Source organism: Plectropomus leopardus, chromosome 17 (assembly GCF_008729295.1).
Source record: "Plectropomus leopardus isolate mb chromosome 17, YSFRI_Pleo_2.0, whole genome shotgun sequence".
Lineage (NCBI taxonomy): Eukaryota > Metazoa > Chordata > Actinopteri > Perciformes > Serranidae > Plectropomus > Plectropomus leopardus.
This window is the reverse complement of record NC_056479.1, coordinates 3,016,222-3,036,871: the sequence shown is the minus strand read 5'-3', so window position 1 is coordinate 3,036,871 and position 20,650 is coordinate 3,016,222. Positions and strand designations below refer to the sequence as shown.

Below are 20,650 nucleotides of genomic sequence, written 5' to 3'. Positions count from 1 at the left end.
ATAATGACTGCATTGTGCATTCACATTGGGGGGGGGGGGCTTTGTGTATGGTTACATCATTTCAGCTCCATTCCTCATTTCCATTCATTACCACGCATAATCACATTTTAACATTTGCATCTTGCAAACATGTACCTCTGTGGCCTGTTATTGAAGGCTGACTTAACACTGTATTCATTGACACATTGAAGGTCAGACAGGCACAGCTGCACAATAACACTGTTATCTCACCATCTCATTATTAATGCCATGATACAAAGAGGGATTACACACCACAGCGACTGAGCTCCAGCACTGCATCAAGTGCTGATTTTTCTATTTGTTCAGTCACTTATCTAGTGCTAGCTACAATGTGTTTGACTTGTTTTTTATGGGATCACTATTATTTTTTCTAAGAAATGAACCACATTAACAACTTTCTACCCTAACAGTGCTGTTCTACACATAACAGCAGGCTCAGATCTTGACCCCGTCATTATACAAGCACAAAAGAAAATACTGAAAATGTACGTTTATATCAAGGTTACTAAAGTGACAAAGTACATGAGCTGAATTTGTGGTCACGAGGTGGGGGAGATGGTGGATGGTGTGTCAACGGCCAAGCTGCAGACCACTGTTCAAGAGCAACAAACAACAACCTTTTTTTTTTTGTGAATTATTGTCTTTCCGGCAGCTTTTTTGCCCCTGAACACTTCTCTTCCCAATGGTTTCCAACTGGTGTTTTTAAATCAGTCATTTTATCTCTGCTTACTATCTTGCTATCACAGTTTCACTTGTAACTTATCATGGATGTGGGCTTTGGATGTGTCTACAAAGAACACTCTAGGTATCCTCCTGTGTCTGCTGTTGATGTTCTGGGATGCCGTAACCAACACGGATGTCAACAAAAGAATTTTGCTATTGCCTTATCCTGGTAGCAGAGGCCTGCTTTCATCACCAACCCAGCCCCCTGTCGTCACCCCATCACACCGTCCTCTCACTAATTGATAACTTTGTGTGTATGCAGGGAGCAGGGAGGTATTGTGGATTGAGAGGTGGCACAATTTGGTGAGTGGGTGTGTCCTAGCACCCATCCCAGCCGTGCCACCATTTTTGAGACTTTTTTTCATTCCAAGGAGGATGCAGTCATGCCAAAAGTGTGGGTTTAATTACTCTTAAAGTATCTTTATTTGATATGTTAGGGTATTTCGGTAGCATTGTATACATTTAAATTCATTTATTTCATTTTTAAAAATATTTTTGGAGATTCCTCAGTGTACACTATACTTTGAGAACCAGTGCAGTGACAGACAAAGTACTTTACACTTTTCTCTCTCCTTCACTCACACACTGATGGTGACAGAACTGCCAATAGCGTGCATCTGGAGCAACCTGGGGTTCGGTATCTTGCTCAGACACTTGAACATGGGGACAGGAGGAGCCAAGAGTCAAAACAACAACTTGCCCTTACCTCCTGAGCCACAGATGGCCCAAGTCAGAAGGTCCTTGAGGGACAGAGTGGCTTGAGGACTCTTATGCTGTTGGTGGTGAAGGTGATGAATTCAGCCTTACCAGCAGTTCCATGAATCACTGGATTCAGATGGACGGAGGAAAAACAGAACCAAGTGATTCATGCAGCTCTGTTTCACAGCACATGTTGCCTCACGTCGGAGGTATTTTTGCAGTCAAACCCAACATCACTATTTGTAGTAAGCCTGTGTTGGAGGGGACGTGTTGTTGTGGTCATCTTTAACCCCAGGCTGTGTGTGAGAAACATAGTGAACAGTTTGTTTAGCTCAGTGACAGAGCTGTTAGCTGACGAGGTTCAGCAGGGGAGAGTCACCTTTACAGAGCAGATGGGACTGCTCACTCTCAAAATATATATTGAATGAGTGTTGTAACAGGGCTATTCTCATGCACTAAATTTAAACATAATGTTTTATTGGGGCCCTGTTTTAACATTAAAGTCCAATTTTTCTTCACTATGTATTCAGATGAAGATCAGTGCTGATTTATTATAGTAATATGCGTGGTCAATAAGCCACAAAGAAAAGAGTCTGGGGTAGTAACTGAATTATATTACTGTTACTATTCATCATAAAAAAAACACAGCCATTCAGTTTTTTTTACAGTACAAGTGAAGGCAAGAGGAGGGACATATAAATAGACAAAAGAGATTGTATAAAGTGACACAAAGACATAAAATAAAAGTACAGGCAGAGCAGAACAATGAGAAAACAGAATTAAACAAAACTAAAGAAAATAAAAAAGGGGATAAGACAAGCCTTCAGTTTGATGGGTAGTCATGCAGCATACTTAACAAAAATACAATATGCTATAATTGAAAGCTACTCTTCAGCACAAATTATACATACAGTTCGACAAAAAGGATTGACAATTTACTCAGATATCACGTGAGCTATCTGACAAATATAATGTAATAAAGACATTAACATAAAAACTAGGGCTGTCAGTGTTAACATGGTAATTGTGATGTGATTTAGGTCCGTAATTAAACTCGTGTTAATTGTCAGCCAAAATTCCCATCTTTAAGAGACTGTACTGGGCTGAGTTTTAAAGCTATAGTGATGATTCCAGAGTCATAAGAAACTAGAAGACCTGATGTAATACCAGCTGCTAGCCCCTTCTTATGGGGATGGAATAATGCTCCAAAATTAGGTTACATTTTGGCAATGTAAAAACAGCATGGCCATTTCACAGGGGTGCCTTGACCTCTGACCTCAAGATATCTGAATAAAAATGGCTTCTGTGGGTACCCATGAGTCTCCCCTTTACAGATATGCCCACTTTATGCAGTTTTTTGCTATCATGTGATTCCTAATCTAGACAGTTTGGTAATAATTGCTTCACCTTGTTATTGTTGATTTCAAAACTGTTTTTCAGTACTAAACAATGGAATTGAAAACGTGATTAAAAATGCAATTACTTATGATTAACTATAAAAATTCTGCCAATAGTCACAATGAAAAAATAAATAACATCTTGACAGCCCTAATTAAAACACATAATTATAGGTGCATGGGTGATGGTATGAACAATTTACTAGATTTTTAAGCATATTTGAATATGTGGAGGCTGTATTATAAATATAGTGTGCTCATTGGAGTAAATCTGCCATAGTTATCAGTAGCAGTGTTTGTTTTACAGTGTAGACTGTTAGATTTGTGGGGATGATGAGGGTTTTATTGTGAAAAGCCGGATGTAGCTTGTGGTGGGTGTCAGTCAGCAGAGCTCACAGATGCTTCAGCATCTCTGCCTCCCTGCCTGATAGAGACTCCACAGCCACATGACATAACGGACGGAGGAATGGTAAATATAGATTTTGCTTTAACTATGTATTCATTACCTTACAATGAATTTTATCTTAGTGTGCCTGTGACATCTTATCTTCTGTATCTGTGTCCTGATGGCTTTGCCTGACACTGCTTTGAAACATGTCTGCTTTTGTGAAACAGTGCTCGCTGTAGCCGGCCTAGCTGACAACATTGCCGTATTATGTAATGGATGAACCTCTGTGATGCTACAGCAGAGGCAGAGCCAGTCTCCATCTGCTAAGGGACCGACACCAAATGCTTCAGAGTAATAAAACGTAGAATGCTGCTGGATGTGGTCATTCTGAAAAAATGCTCTTGCCAACTCACAGACAGCATGTGAATGTATATAGATGTATGGGTAAATGGGTGTAGCAGGTGGTAAATAGCGCAGCTGGTTGCATCAGCGGAGCGGGACAGAGAGATGGTGTTTTGTGTGAAGCCCTGGAGTCAGCATGTTACATAAGTGAGCGGTTTGAGCCTGTGAGCTGTCCTCCTGCTGCTGATACAGTGAGATCACAGAGAACAGGCTCGATGAGGCCACGGGCCGCAGCATTCATTTACACTATCATGTCTTTTCACTTGGATACAACGTCCAGCTTGGCTGAATGCGAACCACAAAAGCGAAACCGCCTATTCAAACAGCGTGCTGATAATAGTCACAACATTGTGACTCGGCTGACTGCAAACTGATTCTGAGTCATAAGCCAAATATTTCTTTGTAAAAACTGCTCAAATATAATCATTTGCTAGTCTTTTCTTTTCTATATATCATTATGAATAGAATACTTAAAAGAAAAAAAAAAGATTGGTCGGACAAAATAGATTATATTTATTGGGGGCTCCATGGATAAAACCTATTGCCCATGCAAATATATATCATTATATGCACGCATATCTTGAGATAGTACATTTTTTTTGAAAAATTAACCCTGCTGTAAAAAAAAAACAACAGTTAAAAGCCAACTTGTAAAGGTAACTGGTTTTAATTGGTTTTAGCTGGTTGAAGATGGTTTTAGATGGTCCTGACCCAGTTCTTACTGGTCTTTGACGGTTTAGCTGTCACCAGCTAGACATGCTGGTGTGACCAGCCAATCGAGCTGTGCACATTTATGTTTTTTGCATAAGCATAACAGGAGACTTAACTGATTTATGTCCTTTGCTTGTCATACTTCCCCCTAATGACTGATCTTTCTCCATACTCATTGATTGGGTTTCAATTTTACAGGAACTTCAATGGATAAACCAACTAGTACAAGCAGGAAGCAGGAATGACCAGCTAAACAATCCAAAATGACGCAAAAATATACCTTAGGATGGTCAACCACCTTAACCATTTTAAGATGGCAAAGCTTTTGTTTTGAGCAGGGAATTGACACACATGAGAGTGGAAATTCATGCGTAATCTTGAAAATATTAGTTTGACAAAACAATCTTAATTACAGGTCCACTAAAAGGCTTTTTTTCAAAAGCTTATAACCACATCTTGAAGTCTACTCAAAGTCTGTCTAATCAAAATAGCTTTGTTAACGTCAAACACTGTATTGCAGACTTTTGTTTTAAAGCCCAAGTTTCGTATTTTGGTTGTTGCCATCTCGTTTCTCTGGAGCCAAAAATGACAATCTATGGACAGGAGTGTTGAGCTAACCCCCAATGCTATCTGCTAGCTTGTTTAGCATGATTCATTAACAGCAATAGTTAACAGTGATAATGCTAATTTTTGATAGTGAAAAACAGGCTTAAAATCATTACAACACAATGCACTTGCTGGAAAAACTGAACATCTGACTCCTTACAGGGCCCTTTAGTGCAAACAAACGCTGAAAGAGACTTTTAGGTAACAGACAATCAACTTTCATGAGCTGAAAATACATTGACGAGGAAAATTAGCTAAAGAGACCAAAACAGTTTTTTGTACCAGGCTGTAAACATGTTTATTCCTGTTGTAAAGTTGGGCATTTTAATATGTGGGTCTATGGGGCTTCATTTTTCAGCCCTGGAGGTTGAGTATAAAACAGTGGATAAAGTTTTTTTGGTTGCCATGGAGCTGGTATTAGTGTCATCATGTGATATATGATGGCACTGAGGCCTCACTGATTGGTAAACAGGTGGCAGCAGCAACAAAGTCTGGGCCCTATGCATAAGCAGTCGCTGTGGCCCTCCCTCTCCTCGTACTTTTTTTTTTTTTTTTTAACAAATTCAGTTTTTCTTTCTCTCTTTCTTTCATTCTTTCTTTCCTAGAATCCTGATTTCCCTCTCTTGTGGAAGACATGACAGTGAATTTTGGTTCTCCTGCCGCATAGGCAGTTACTCAGTTGCTTCTAGCTACAGTATATTTAGAGAGGAATTCTAGTACAGGTGTGGACTAAACCATTTTGTGCATTTAAGGGGTGAGTGGGGCTTTAAAGAGTTTCACCAGTTTTTATTTATTTTTTAAATTTTGTTATGACACTTGTGAAAGTGAAAACAAAAACAAAATTATTATTCCAGGCTTTTCAATGGCCCCTGGGGCCAGCTATGGGAGGGATCCTGAAACTAAGATGAAGTATATCTTTTAGCACACTGTGCTCAAATACTTTTATCCAAGAAATTTAAATTTGTCTTTCTTTAACATCACGAAAATCTTTCAGAGCAAAAAGTATAATGATAGAGCAAAGGATTTTTAAATATCAGTCAAAGCAGATACTTTTTGTGCATTTTAAAGCACACAGCATTTCCTCTTCCAGCTTTTTCAGTTAATTAATTTCAACTTCCACCTTTTCAGTTCAGCCTCCTTACGGTTATATAATTTAGTTTCCAGGTTTTCAAGCAATGCAGTGCAATACATCTGCACTTTAACATTCCTGTACTTTCAGCAACGCTTTGCAATGTCAGCTGTTAGCATCACACACATTTTCTGCAGGAAATGCTTTTTGCAGTTAATCTTGCCTTAGTCAAAAAAATATTCTTGTGTTTTTTAACAGTACACTTCACTTTTTTCTCTTTTCTCCAGGTTCCCAATGTTGAACATGTCCACCCCCAGCGAGCTGAAGTCTCCCTGCGTGACTCGCAACGGTATGGTAAAGTTGCCCCCCAGCCAGCCCAACGGTCTGGGCAGTGCAAGTATCACCAAGGGGACACCTGCTGCCAAGAACCGTCTGTGCCAGTCCTCCTCGGTACCCTCGATCCTGCCCCCTCCGCCGTCCTCCCTCCCCTACCATCACCACCACCACCTGGACGGCCCTGGCATGCCCAACTCAGCAGCCTCTCTCCTGGGCTCTGACATGGAGCCTGGAAAGCCTCTGATGGGCTTGAAGCCGTCCCTTCGTCAGCTTCCCCCTCTCACTCTACCCAAACCTATGCTGCTGGAGCGCCAGCTTGTCCTGGATGAGAAGCTGCTCAACCGATTGCTCTGGTACTTCACCACAGCTGAGAAATGTGTGTTGGCGCAGGTATGCAAGACATGGCGTAAAGTGCTGTACCAGCCCAAGTTCTGGGAGGGCGTGACACCCATCTTGCATGCCAAGGAGCTATATACCCTGCTGCCCAACGGGGAGAAGGAGTTTGTCAGTCTGCAGGCCTTCGCCCTGCGGGGATTCCAGTCTTTCTGCTTAGTGGGCGTCTCAGACCTGGACATTTGTGAGTTCATCGACAACTACCCGCTGTCCAAGAAAGGTGTTCGCTCGGTCAGTCTCAAGAGGTCCACCATCACAGATGCTGGTTTGGAGGTGAGTCCAGATTTGTTTGAAAAAGACTGAAGTTATTGGATGAGAATTTTCCCTGAGTTGAGCATGGTGGGCAGTAGAGGGTGCCTGAGAGATTACAGCATTCCTACAGTCCCTTGCAGTCTCAATTAAGGCGGCAAAGGCCGCGTTTCCACCAAAAACTTTAGGTAAAGTACCTTTAGATCCTTACGTACAAACTTATACCTAAGTGCAATATCACTTTAGCATTTCCACCGCAGACAGTACTCTTAAATGTAAGCCGAATTGTTGTTAATCACTGCTTTGTCCAGTTGTTGCTTTACTTCCTCTGATGATGTAGAGTAATATCTGCATATCAGGGTTACATGCTGACATTTTCAGAACAAAAAAAGAACAGCCTGGACTCAGAGTTTCTCAATGGGATATTTCAAAATAGTGGGTTTGTGCATTAAGTCTTTGTCCAGCAAGAACAGAGATGTAATGCTGCCAGGGTGCACAGATATGCCATGGTTTTTCCTCAAGTGAGGAAACAGAACATTTGCAGATCACATAACATGGTAATAATGTCATCTCAGAGAGACAATTAAATCAAATGAAATGGTCAGAGTTATCACATTGAAACTTAAGGTTTGTTGATAGATTCACATTGTTAACTCAGTCAATGACTGACATGTGAGAAAACATTTCACCTAAAAAGTTGCCAGTAGATGCCAGCAGTAGCCTTTGAGCGGCACAGTGAGTTAAATCATTTTTTGTCAGTCTATCACTGCAAACTGTTAACTTGTAGAGATGAAGAGGCAGCAAAACATCCTTTTATTTTTAGTGGTTACTTTAGTCTTGAAAAGCAGCCACAACTCACTCAGAAGCAACAGAATAGGTTCTCTATTGACCACTCAACGGACTGCAGTGTTTCCAACTCCATTTTTTAGCACTGGATCAGTGTGCTTGGTAGGGTTGGGCTGGTGTGAACATTTTCATACAGGTTTTATATTAAGTCAAACAACAGACTGGCCCAAATTTTACCAGGTGTCCCACTTGACTCAGCAGTCGTTCCTCAGTTTAACACGATACCGTGTCCCCGAGAGAACATGAGTATCTAGCTGTCACGAAGCACCATGCATCATCAGAGCTCTTTGTCCAGACTTATTTAATTAATGTGCATCTCTGTCACTTAATGTTAACATACTCAAAACAAACCACAAAGCCATCAGCCGTGCACTTGAGATCAGACTAATGTAATGAATCGGCCAGTCCTCATCCACTGCGGTGCTTTCAAAGTGAGCATCAGATATAAATAGTAACACAACATCCAACGAAAGTTTAGCTCACACACCTGCAGCCAGTAAAAACAGCTCTTTTGTGGACTTTAGATCCAAAATGTTGTCATATTGCCAACAGCAACGGCCTAAATTGCACACAACCTGTTGGACACTAGTTGCCCCACTAGTAAGTATAATAAACATGATACTTTACTAATCATATCGTCATATTGCTTATTATTAATGCAATTTGACATGGATACAGCGATGTGGCAGGCTACTTTTAACATTGCCAGGATGTGCCATAATGATGCTAATAGACTGATTGCAATAAGTGAGAGGAATAACAACAGTGTTACCAAGATACAGTGAGACTTTAATGTTTAAGGTACTTCAGTTCAGTGTCATCTCTTATGAGATGAAAGATGAAAACATATATTTCCCAGTTAAACCAGTTACCTTTTAATCTGCATGTATGTGGATATGTTGGGTAATTATCCAACATAGGTACCTGTTATTTGTGTTCTGGTAACAGAGCATTTTAATCAGCAGTGTTTGAAACATTTGATGACACTATGATTTTTGCTCTACTTTTATTCTCATAATGTCTACCTTCATCTTGTTTTATTTCACGGGCTGGAACAAAAGAGGCATAATGCTTGCAGAGTGTTTCTCAGATGGCTCTTCATACCTGCTAGGCTAGGCTGCTATTCTGGGATGAGTGGATGGTTGCCATGGAGAAAGCTGGAATTGTTGGCTGCATGAACTATATATGGACTTTCCTGTTACGGTGTGCTGATTTGTGCATTACCATTTTGTTGCACCTCTAAAGGGAGAATTCCATTTCTCAAAAAAAGAGAAAGGGAAGTCAAAACCAATTGCAAAAAAAAACAAAAAGTAGGTTTTAGTCTAATAGCACAGTATTGTTGAATAGATGTCCATGCTCTGAGAGGATGGACCCCCAGTGTTTAATATAAATGATACTGCAAAATAATTCAAATTGTATTATGAAATGGTATTTAATCCTGTTTCTTTTCACACACTAAAAAAAGTTTCTATGTTGTTTATATGTCATTCCAGTAGTGTTATTTCAAAAAAGTCTTTTGGAAAGTTTATGTGTTAGTTGATAAAAACAGGCAAGAGCCAATGTGATAAAAGACTAAATGAAAAAAATGACAAAAATATATGAAAACAGATAGGTTATGTAACATTTCATAATAGTGAGCTAAGTCATTTGATATGTTTTTCTTTTAAACATATCTTTTATGTATTTCATTATTTCACAATATTATGGTTAGATTAAATATATTGTGTATTGTTATGCATATTAATAATTGTTTATTTAATACAGTATTGAACACATTAGCTCTCTGTGTAAGAGTGAACTTTAATCATTAATGAAGAGTAAAAAAAACAACAACATATATGTCATATATTTATATAAAACATTTATTTATTTTTTAATCTACAGTGTTTGTAACTGATGTGTCTGTGAATTATCATCTCCGGTGAACCATTTAATTAGACAGAGGGTTAATTTCTCCATAACTAAGAATATTTAGGCACAATCTGCATTTCAAAGCAAATACTTTGCATTTACATAAAAGCTTTATTTCCCAAAAAAATTCAAAAAAAGCTCCACTGATTTACAGTCTTCTTTTTTTGATGTAAGTCTAGAAAAAAAAAGTCTTCTTAGGCTGAATGAAGTTGTAGTTCTATGGAAGTTGTAGTTCTATGGTTGGGTCACTATGTCAACTTGGCTTTAGAGTACAGCACACTACTGAGGGCTTGGTTAGGCTTATAGGAAAGATCAAGTTTTAGGTTAAAATAAGAACATTTGTTATGTAATGTTTGTTGTTGACGTCAGTGCACAACCACTGTGCGTAAATTACAATGTGTTACGTCAAAAAAAGTCAGTATAATTACATGATGTCAGAAAAGTTTAATTATTGTATTTGTCTGACTTTAACTGGACTTAAAATACATGTAAACATTTTAGTCTGACTGAAATCGGACTAAATCGAATTTCTTGAAATCGGACTAACACACCCAGACAATGTGATTGGAAGATGAGTTATTAGGTCATGTAAACACCTCAGTCAAACTTCAACTGGATTCGGCATTCTGTACGTGCTCCTTCAGTGGTTAGTGATAGGGACCGCAGCTCAACTAAACTGTGCATGTAAAGGTATTGAGTGACTTTTAGTTTCAGAGAAGACACAGACTGCAATCTCCTGAGTGAAAGTCCGGTTTTGTTTGCCCCATCTACCTTTCCTCCCTCTCTACTGCCCTACTAGACTTTCTCACTTTTCGTCAGTTCCTCCCAGTATCAAGAACTGCCCCAAATGGATATAGATTGGATTTAGTTGAAAGCCTGGAGCATCTCATGATGCTTTGTGGTGCCTTTGGCATTGGCATATTTGACAACTCGTGAATAAGATTATGCTGCGTATACACCCACTTTTCCACTGGTGCTTGCATTGTAACTAATATAGCATCAAGCTGCTAAGACACATATGCTGACTCATTTTAGATAATATTCTATAGAGATAATTAGTTGGGGGTGGAAAACTGAATACAGCTGCACATATTGATGATAACATTGTACAACTGCAGACATGAACTCTGAGTGGGGTTCCTGTGTTTCTACATCAGCAGCTGTATCAGTGAGTTAAACTGTTCCTCTCTGTTGCAGGTCATGTTGGAGCAAATGCAGGGCCTGATGCACCTCGAACTGTCGGGCTGCAACGACTTCACAGAGGCCGGCCTGTGGTCCAGTCTCAACGCCCGGCTAACTTCACTCAGCGTCAGCGACTGCATCAATGTGGCGGACGACGCCATCGCTGCTATTTCACAGCTCCTGCCCAACCTATCAGAGTTGAGCCTGCAGGCCTACCACGTCACAGACACAGCCATGGCCTACTTCACAGCCAAACAGGTAGGACGGCTCATGAGGAACCGGCACAGTTCTCTACAGCTCACAACCACACCTTTATTATCATTATTGATCTCAGGTGTATTTGAGTTGACACACAGTATGGAAGTAATTTTTTGCTATTAGTAATCCTAAGGGCTCACTTTTGTACAACACACACTTGCATCTCTCAGCGCACAAAATGCGCCTTTTAAAATCAAGCTTTAAAAAATATTATGTTCATATTATTTTCTACTTTCATTGACTTATTTTGATTTTTTTGTCGATTCATTCATTTTGAACATGTAAAAAAAAGCAGACAGATAAAAAAGGAGTATTAATTACAGACAATTAAAAACATAAAGCCAAAGAAATGGTCAAATACATAATGACTTTGGTTAAATATTCAAAAAGGGGTGAGGAGAAGAAACAACTTAATTTCACTTCATTGGGTTAATTTTTGAAACCAATCAGTCCTAATCATAAATATCAAACATTAATTAATTTTCAGAATTCTAAGCCTATAAATGCCAGGCTTTTGTCATGATGCCTCTATATTTTTAGATGAAAAAAACACACACACACAAAAAAAATATTATCACTTCTTTATTTATTTATTTTGTATTTCAATAGCTTACCAAATGAACAGTCCAGTTAAAATCAGTGCGTGGCAGGAGATGTTTTAATGGTGGCAGGCTACCACATATAACTGAATCTGTGGGAAATCCTGTATTGAGCCTGCATCAATGAAAGGTTTTAATCTGATTTATTTTGAGATTTTTATTAACCAAGGTATGGAGGAGGTTGGTTGATAAATGAAAACAGAGGATGCCACAAGTGCAGCATTTTCAACAGTTAGAGGTCAAAAAGAGTCATGCAGAAGTAGATCTTTGCCCTGCATGGATTTAAACTTAAAGGCCTATGATCAGCTCATCCTCAATAATAATAAAGCCGCCTCAGGTTGTTATCAGTTTCCTTTTATTCACTTTCATAATCACACCAAAACTACCTTCCACCCGCAGGGCTACACCACCCACACTCTGCGGCTCCACTCCTGCTGGGAGATCACCAATCACGGTGTGGTCAACATGGTGCACAGCCTCCCCAACCTGACTGCCCTCAGCCTCTCCGGCTGCTCCAAGATCACTGACGACGGTGTGGAACTGGTAGCTGAGAATCTGCGTAAGCTCCGCAGCCTGGACCTGTCCTGGTGCCCTCGGATCACTGACATGGCCCTGGAGTACATCGCCTGTGACCTGCATAAACTGGAAGAGCTGGTGCTGGACAGGTCAGTGATGCTTTCCATCCATGTTTCTGGTTAATTAAGTAGTAACCTTTAAAGCAGGGGTTCTCAAACTTTATATCCAAGGGTCCAAATCTGATTTCTATTCAAGGCCAAAGGTCGGACACCTTAAGTGATAAGGTGATACGTTTTTGCCCAACCCCCTAGGCCATTGGGAGAGAGGCTTCAGTGTTTATAGCATAACTTCATGTGATGTAAATACGTCTTGTGAGTGATGGAAGTGAATGACGTATGTTAATAGCGTAATGTTATATTAAACAACAATGAGTCATGGCTTCACCCGGGACACAAACTGCAGTCTCCTTGGTTAAAAGTCCTGTTTTGTTTGACCCGTCCGCCTCTCCTCCCTCCATCCGATGATGACTGACTCACTCTTTATACTACATCAGTTGCTCTTAGGCTTTGTTGTATCTCCATTTTTCCACTGCTCATACCTTTGTGTTGGTAATCTGCATTACCAGCGCACGTACTGACGCCTACGTCGTTACCACAGCAACCCATGCAGATAGGTCAGTACAGAGCGCTGATGTGTGGATGCAACAAATCCGATCTGATCTCTTGCAAATGACAGTGCAGACAGTCTGTCTTCAGGATTTGCCTGCAGTCTGAACGTAGCCTTCAAAGAATGCTGTGGATGGGGTACACTGAAGCATCTCATTAAGATGCTCAGTCGTTCCTTTGGTATCAATATTACACACAGAGGCTTGTGACAAAGCAGCAGTGTTTGACAACCTTAGAATAAGAACAGGTGGTGTATGTAGGTGTTTCCAATATTATGCCCCTTCATGTTAAAACTATGACCTCAATAATCAACAGGAATGTAGACATCAGAGTATATTTGTTTATGTGTTTGAGCGACATGTTCTCACTTCGAACTCATCACATGGTGCCACTCTGTCAGGACCTTATCTCATCTACTTATGACGTTTTCTGCATCAGCTGTTTACACTGTTACAGTAATGTCAACAAATGCACATGGTGGGATGATGAAGCCTTTTGCTATGATGTCACAGCATGCAGAAAGCAGCATGTACCTGTACCTATGTTCACACAACTGCATGGACTGTCAAGATAGTTTGGATTAGGTAACAACGTCATGGACAGTTAGATTTAGGAAAAAGAGGCACATGGTGAGGTGTAGAAAAAAAAGCCCACACACACACATCCACACAGAAAGCCAACTCTGGACTCCTGGTCTGTTCTCATGTGACGCCGCCCATGTGCATTGTATGTGGACATGCTTGATGCCTTCCGGCCATCTGCCAGCATGTACAATAACAATGCCACTGGATCTGTTCAACTGTGTTCTCGACTGTGGTGCTTTTTGACGAGTGAGAACAGGCTGGTTTGAGTATATATAAAGGTATGTGTGAATGAAAACATGCGGAAGCAGAAGAAATACAGTAAATTAAAGTTTGCATGAACCTCGATACACTGTAATGATTATAATTAATCTTTGAAATGTACAGTGCACACTGAGGACAATACTGAGAGAGTCCATACAGACTGGTCATCAGAGCACATTGTGGCGCTGCAGATGGGAAGTGGTTGAAAATAAATCACAGTGTGATGTGTGTTCTGAGGAAGCGGAGCTCTGTAATGATGAAGATGGTACTTCTGCTGAGCTCAGTTAAAAACAGTCGACTCGCTCATCAATTCTACTCACAAATGTTGCCGTCTCTAGCAACAGGGCTGCAGGCTGCAATGCAGGGACAAACTGAACAAGGAATTTATATCCAAATGTTGACTTTTTTTTTTTTTGTTTAATTCCTTTTCAAAAGCAGTTGATTTGTTGTACCCTTTGAAACCTGAGCAAACTGTGGCTGGGGTGGCATTTTGAACATCAAACACTGAATTGTCCTGCATTCTGGTAAAAAAAAAACATGTCCAGAGAACTATATATCATAATTATATATTTAAAAGAGTTATAAGCAGTTTAACAAGTCATTTCCTTTAGTAATAGTTTTAGTAGTAGTAGTGTCTTTGTCTCCGCATTTTTTTCTTTCTTTCTTTCTTTCTTTTTTTTAATCATTTCATGGCATCTGTTTGTGGCATGTTGATGGTTTGTGATTTGTTGGTATTATGGAGCATCTTGTGTGATTTGTTTTAATGTTATGAATATAATTGAATAAAAAAAATACATAATTAAAATAAGCAAAAAGTACTCACCTTATGAACTCATCATGAGAACAAGACGCAGCTGGAGCAGGCGGGCACTGGCAAAAGGGGGAAAAGACAGGGACTGGCTGAAAATGGAGACGACAACTGTGGCGTGGGCCACATTGGAGTGGAGTGTTAGAAGCTCTGTTTTAACCCTTTGACACCCATTCTGACACCTTTAACACGCATTTAAACCTCTGAAACCTGGTTAATTAATTGGGTTGATTTCTTTCAAAAACAAAAACAAAACACAATTAGGCAAGAAATGTCCAGCAAAACTGCAAAAAAAATTATTAAAAGATGACAAGGGAATTATCAAAAAATAAGCTGGGGGGATGATTTGATAGATGAATAGATAGATAACTAGATAGATAGGGATAGATACATACATAGATAGATAGATAGATAGATAGATAGATAGATAGATAGATAGATAGATAGATAGATAGTAATCTATCTACTAATTTCTTGCCATTTTTTTTTTTTACCAAGTTGCTCTTTGCCTTTGTTCCCAGGTCTTTAAATAAATTTGCTTAGGGTTCAAAGTTTGAAATACTCATGAAAGGTGTCTGAATGCAGCACAAGAAAACTGATGTTGATCCAGGTTTCAAAGGGTTAAAACCAGCGTGTTAGTGAAAAGCCTGGAACATGTTTTGCCCTTTATTATTTGTCACTTTATTTAAAAACCAGTGCTTATATCCATGTCGGGATCCTGTTGGAATGATGATTCATTTTCAGACCTGACTGGTCAGTGCTCCGGCTGTTGACAGCTTTTGATATGATCCTGTGGATCCGGCTGACTAGCAGCACAGGTTACCATGGTGATCTACCTTGGTTTAAGAAGAACCAGCTTCATGATACCAGAAAACCTGAGTTTGGTCCAAAGATAGCTGTCTGACTCACTAATCTGTCCTCATGGTACGAGCCCCCGTGCTGTGGCATTGCAACCAAGCTCAGTTGGTGTTAAGGGGCACAGTGTGCTCCGAGCAGATATTTCCCACACTGTTACACCTTCAGTACCATCCTGAACAGGATGCATCTGTGGGTTCATGTTGTTTATGCCAAATTCTGACCATGTCATTTACATTTTGCATCAGAAATTTGGATTCAGCAGATCAGGAGGCAAAGATTTTCTCTGTCACTGGAGCCTCAGTTTCCTGTTTGACAAATGACATGTCCCAATTCATTGCACATATTTCTCTTCTGTACACTGAGTGCACTATCTTAAAATGTGTGAGGTTGTAGTTTCCAATTTGAGTAATCGTTCTTCCGACTTTGTTGTGTTCATGAGTTTTAAGGTCGTAGAGTGAGGCTGATAGCTGTTTCCAGTTTATTTGTATTTTCATATATATATATATTTTAATGTATTTTATATATTATATTTCTTTATTCAATCTAGGTCACTCTGCCTGGACAGCAGTTATCATTAATACCATATTACACTTTACATGTGATCAAAAATTGATATTTCATAGTGAATTAATAGTTTCCTACCATTGACCAAAAATTGTCTTTTGCCTGCCATGTTTATGCATTTATGACGTCAAGTCGGCAAATCATGTTCTAAAATTACGATGGTGTCAGTGTTAGTACTGGCCTGGCATGCTTTAGAATTTTGCTTGCTGTGCTTTCTGCAATTTCTGCTGCCCTGAAACGTCAGACATATGTTACAACTCAGCAACTCGGGTAATAATGACCTTTGAGGGCGGTTTATGTGCTTGTAACTCGTTAACAGGGTGAATATGAAATTTCCGAGGAGCTCATGAAGGCAGTATTAGTTTGATCTTTTATGTACTTGGTTATGTGTGTCCGGGCTTATTTAGGTTATTATCACCTCTCCATTCTGTCCTTTCTTCTCTTCACCGCTCACTATTCTCAGTAATCTTCACAGACTCTTGTGCCCCATCTCGCACCAACAGCTATTCTATGATAACATTGATCACTTTAATCATTTTCGCTGGATATATGCTACACAGTTAAAAGGCCCAATTCCAATTTTTTCCTCTCATTTGGCACAGATCGGATATGTATGATGCACTTGAAAGCAGTTAAAAACAGAAGCAAACATGCTGTTAGATCACTTTTTTTTCTATTTCTTTCATGTTTGGCCTGAGCAACATTTGACCCTTTACGTTTTGCACTAATAGGTTTAACAGGTCTACAGTACATAGTACAATTGGCCAGTGAGTGTACTGATTTTGGCATGAAATGAAAAAGGCAAACTGAAGTGAATTTATTCTTGTGTGTTGTGTTACCTTTCAGGTGTGTGCGGATCACAGACACCGGGTTGGGCTACTTGTCCACCATGTCATCATTAAGGAGTCTTTATCTGCGCTGGTGCTGTCAGGTAACACAAAACACACACACACACACACACACACACACACACACACACACACACACAGACACACAGACACACACACAGACACACACACAAATATGTGAGGCAGCAAGAAAGGAGTTCAACATTTGTAATTTTTTTTTGCATTCTAGACAAACAGATGTTCCACTATTCATCATTTATCAACTGTGGTTACAGTTGTGAAAAACTGTTTGTCAACGTAAACAGACAATATCTGAAAAACACAAATATCCAACATCAGATTGCCGTGGAATTTACAAAGTACATTATTATTATTATTATTATTATTATCATTATTATTATTATTCAGGTGCAGGATTTTGGGCTGCAGCATTTGTTTGGAATGAGGAGTCTTCGCCTACTTTCTCTTGCAGGTATGACTTTTCGCTCCATCTCCACACAAAGCTCTTCCTGCTGTTGACATGAGCCCCAACCTTTCTATAAGCCATTAACACTGAAATGTTTTAAACCAGAAAAACATTAATATTTTAAGCCTTTGTTGTTCTCATATGCATTAGATACTGTGTAAAGAAGCAAGAACATGTATGATCATGTACATTTTAATATGACTTTCTTTCTCATTTGTTCATGATACAAATCTTGTACCATTGCGGCTGGCCTATGAATGTGCTTCAAATTACACTGTATCTGTATTATATTGTGTCTGTAATGAGCAGATATAATGTAACTCAGCTCTGTTCTTTTTATTTTGGAGGCTTTTGGTGCCATCTAGTGCCTGTTCCACTGACTCAGAATTACAGGGCCCAGATGACCACTTCCAGTTTATACCAACTATGCACAAGAGATATCACTTGATCTAATGATCAGATTGTGATGGAATTGCGTAAATAGACCCCTGACCTTCCATCTGCTGTTACACTGAGGACATAATGGCAGATAGGTCATTTAGCATTTTGTAGCTGTAATTAAAATGAAAATCTGATCTAGGAAATGCAAATCTTCTATATTTGCTTATAGAAAGTTGATTCACTTTACAGCTAAGAGTCGTTAAGAGTTTATCATTTATTATACATTTATTAGCAAATCCACAAAAATATAATATGAAACTATGAAACATTTTCTAATTCCAGCTTCTGAGGATTTTCAGCTTTTGGTTGTGTTTTATGATAGTTCAGTGAATATTTTTGATTATGATATGATATTATATTATATTATTAACATTTTCTTGATCCGCATTTGATTATATCATGTTTTGATAGCTATTTTCGCTGACATTTTTATTTTCTAGACCAAAGATTTAAGCTGTACTTGATAACTGTAATATAAAATAACTTTTTTGTTATATGTGCTGAAACTGTCACTGTATCCACACTGACAGTGTGCATAAAAATTCATGTTCAGGAAATAAAGGGGAACATATTAATTTGTGGCAAACTTTTAAAATTACAATTCAAAAACTCATTAAAATTGGGCTTGTTTGGAAGGTTTCAAGTATTCTAAAGTAAAAAAAAAGCCCAAGTCCAAGTGAAGTCACGAGTCACTGGTGTTTTGTTGCAAGTCTTTTTTTAATCGTAAATTGAGTCTATAGTCATTAGATTTGTGAGTTGAGTCTGCATCAAGTCCAAGTCATGTGACTAATCCACATTTCTTCTAATCAGTGCACTAAAAATGCAGTGTGAGAAATAAACAATGCAACAATTTGACTGCAATTTTCAAAAATATCGAAGGGTGGCAAGCAACTTAATAAGAAATGGCCCCAAAATTACCAAGAAATGAATAAGACATTACAAGAAAATTACTGGAAAGTAGGAAAAAAAGAAAAATGTAAAGTAAAAAATGAACATACGAACAAACAACAGCAAAACAAGATAATAACCTCAAGAAAGTGCCAGAAATATTATTTTTTTCTAACTAAAATTATTTGCTTTTTTTCCTTTTCTTTCTTTCTGTAACACACGTTTAAATACATATGAAGAGATTTGTAAATATAGTTTTCTGAACATTCTAATTTTGATCATTTCTATATCATATATATATACTGTATATATCTGTTATGATATAACATATATGGTATGATTTGTGTTTTGAAGAAAATCAAACCATTTTTTTCAGGTGTCAGAGGTTAAAATGCCCGTGAAAGGCATCTAAATGCAGCACAAGAAAACTGATGATAGTCCAGTTGTTAAAGGGTTAATGGAATAAAGAAGAAAATAATCCAAAAGTAACTGGTGCAAAGTGGTAATAAGGGAGATTGTTGGTGGCACTGCAGATAACTTTTGTAACCTTTTAATAATGATGATGATGATAACTATAATAATAATAATAATGTGTTATTTGTAGGCACTTTACAAAGCAGAGTTTTTTTTTAAAGTATAACAACAGATCAGTGTGTAAAATCATTCTGTATAAAGCTTTAATGTGACCACGTTAAGCTGAATAGGGATCAAAATGAATATGCAAGTTTAAAAAGGAGTGTTTTAAGATAACAGAAAGAGAGTCAGTGTTACGTATGGCTGGATCCTGTCCCCCAGCCCTCAGCTGACTGTTGTCCCTCCCTCTGTGTCTTCCTGTCAGGCTGTCCCCTGCTGACCACCACTGGTCTGTCAGGCCTCATCCAGCTGCAGGAGCTAGAGGAGCTGGAGCTGACCAATTGCCCTGGAGCCACGGCTGAGCTCTTCAAATATTACTCCCAGCACCTGCCCCACTGCATGGTCATCGAGTAAGACCACTGACCCACCCCACTGACCAACCGACCGACCGACCGACCGCCATCCTTCTACCTTCCTCCTCCTTACTCGTCCTCACTCTTTTCTCAAATGCTAACCGGGAGACTGAACTGCTCCCACCGTACCACACCGTTCCTCATTACCCCCCCACCCCCACCCCCCTTCCACCCCTCCCGCCCGTCTTCCTCCACACCCCATTGAGTAGACTGACCCACAGGCGGACAGAGAGGCAGGAAGGCAGACGATGGTACATGCCAGACCCAGAGGATGATGGGATGGCGTTTGAGCTTCATTTAAGAAGATGCCGGAGCAAAGAGCTTGGTGTGACGTCTTGTCTGACAGCAAGTTTCTTTTTCAGAATCAAGAAAAAGGTTTTTACCGAGGGGAGCTTCTCTAAAGACTATGATGATTTTTTTTTTTTTAAAGCAGAACGCATACTGAAAGGAGCGCATATCCAGATGCGGCGCAGGGGAATTAGGAAAAGGGAACTTTTGTGTTTGAGCTGATACGGTGGAACTCACACATGCGCTCATACACTGTAAACACACTCATACACATACTGTATATGGTAAGTGAAACAAATGTACAAGACCATGAGTACTGGCGTTTCTATTTCCATCACTCTCTGTAATATAACTGCTGTTATTTATTTATTTTTTTTCTTAGAAGGTATAAAAGGTTAAGTTTCCTCTTTTAGAGAGAGACACCAAATGCCAGCTGGAGACACAGGAATCAGAGAGGACTAAAGATGTTCAGGAAGTGGTTGACAGGGATGGAACTTCTCTCTCTCTCTTTTTCTCTCTCTTCCTCTGCGTGTGAAGTGTGTGTCATGGACTCACAGGTTCCCGTCTTTTTGGGATACCGCCACCTTTTTTCCATTTCTGTGTCTTAATCAGAAATACAAAAAAAAGGAGAAAATTTGAAAAACAACAGTTTACATTTTTTGTTTTTGTGTTGGAGTTGATTGGCTC

The 20,650-nt window shown here is 39.2% G+C and overlaps 1 protein-coding gene across 2 annotated transcripts in view; it reads left to right on the top strand.

The window, feature by feature from the left end:
* Positions 1–19,833, top strand: part of fbxl16 (F-box and leucine-rich repeat protein 16) — a 32,836-nt gene extending 13,003 nt beyond the window's left edge. Inside the window, exons 1-7 of one of the 2 annotated variants that reach the window (XM_042505652.1) lie at positions 3,232–3,309; positions 6,304–7,018; positions 10,949–11,191; positions 12,190–12,455; positions 16,893–16,977; positions 17,303–17,366; positions 19,528–19,833. In XM_042505652.1, coding sequence (XP_042361586.1) covers positions 6,311–7,018; positions 10,949–11,191; positions 12,190–12,455; positions 16,893–16,977; positions 17,303–17,366; positions 19,528–19,676 — 1,515 coding nt within the window. In that variant the 5' untranslated portion in view covers positions 3,232–3,309; positions 6,304–6,310 and the 3' untranslated portion in view covers positions 19,677–19,833. Of the gene's footprint in view, positions 1–3,231; positions 3,310–6,303; positions 7,019–10,948; positions 11,192–12,189; positions 12,456–16,892; positions 16,978–17,302; positions 17,367–19,527 lie in introns of those variants that run through there. The other variant, XM_042505651.1, reaches the window with a different exon arrangement.
* Positions 19,834–20,650: the final 817 nt, after the last annotated feature.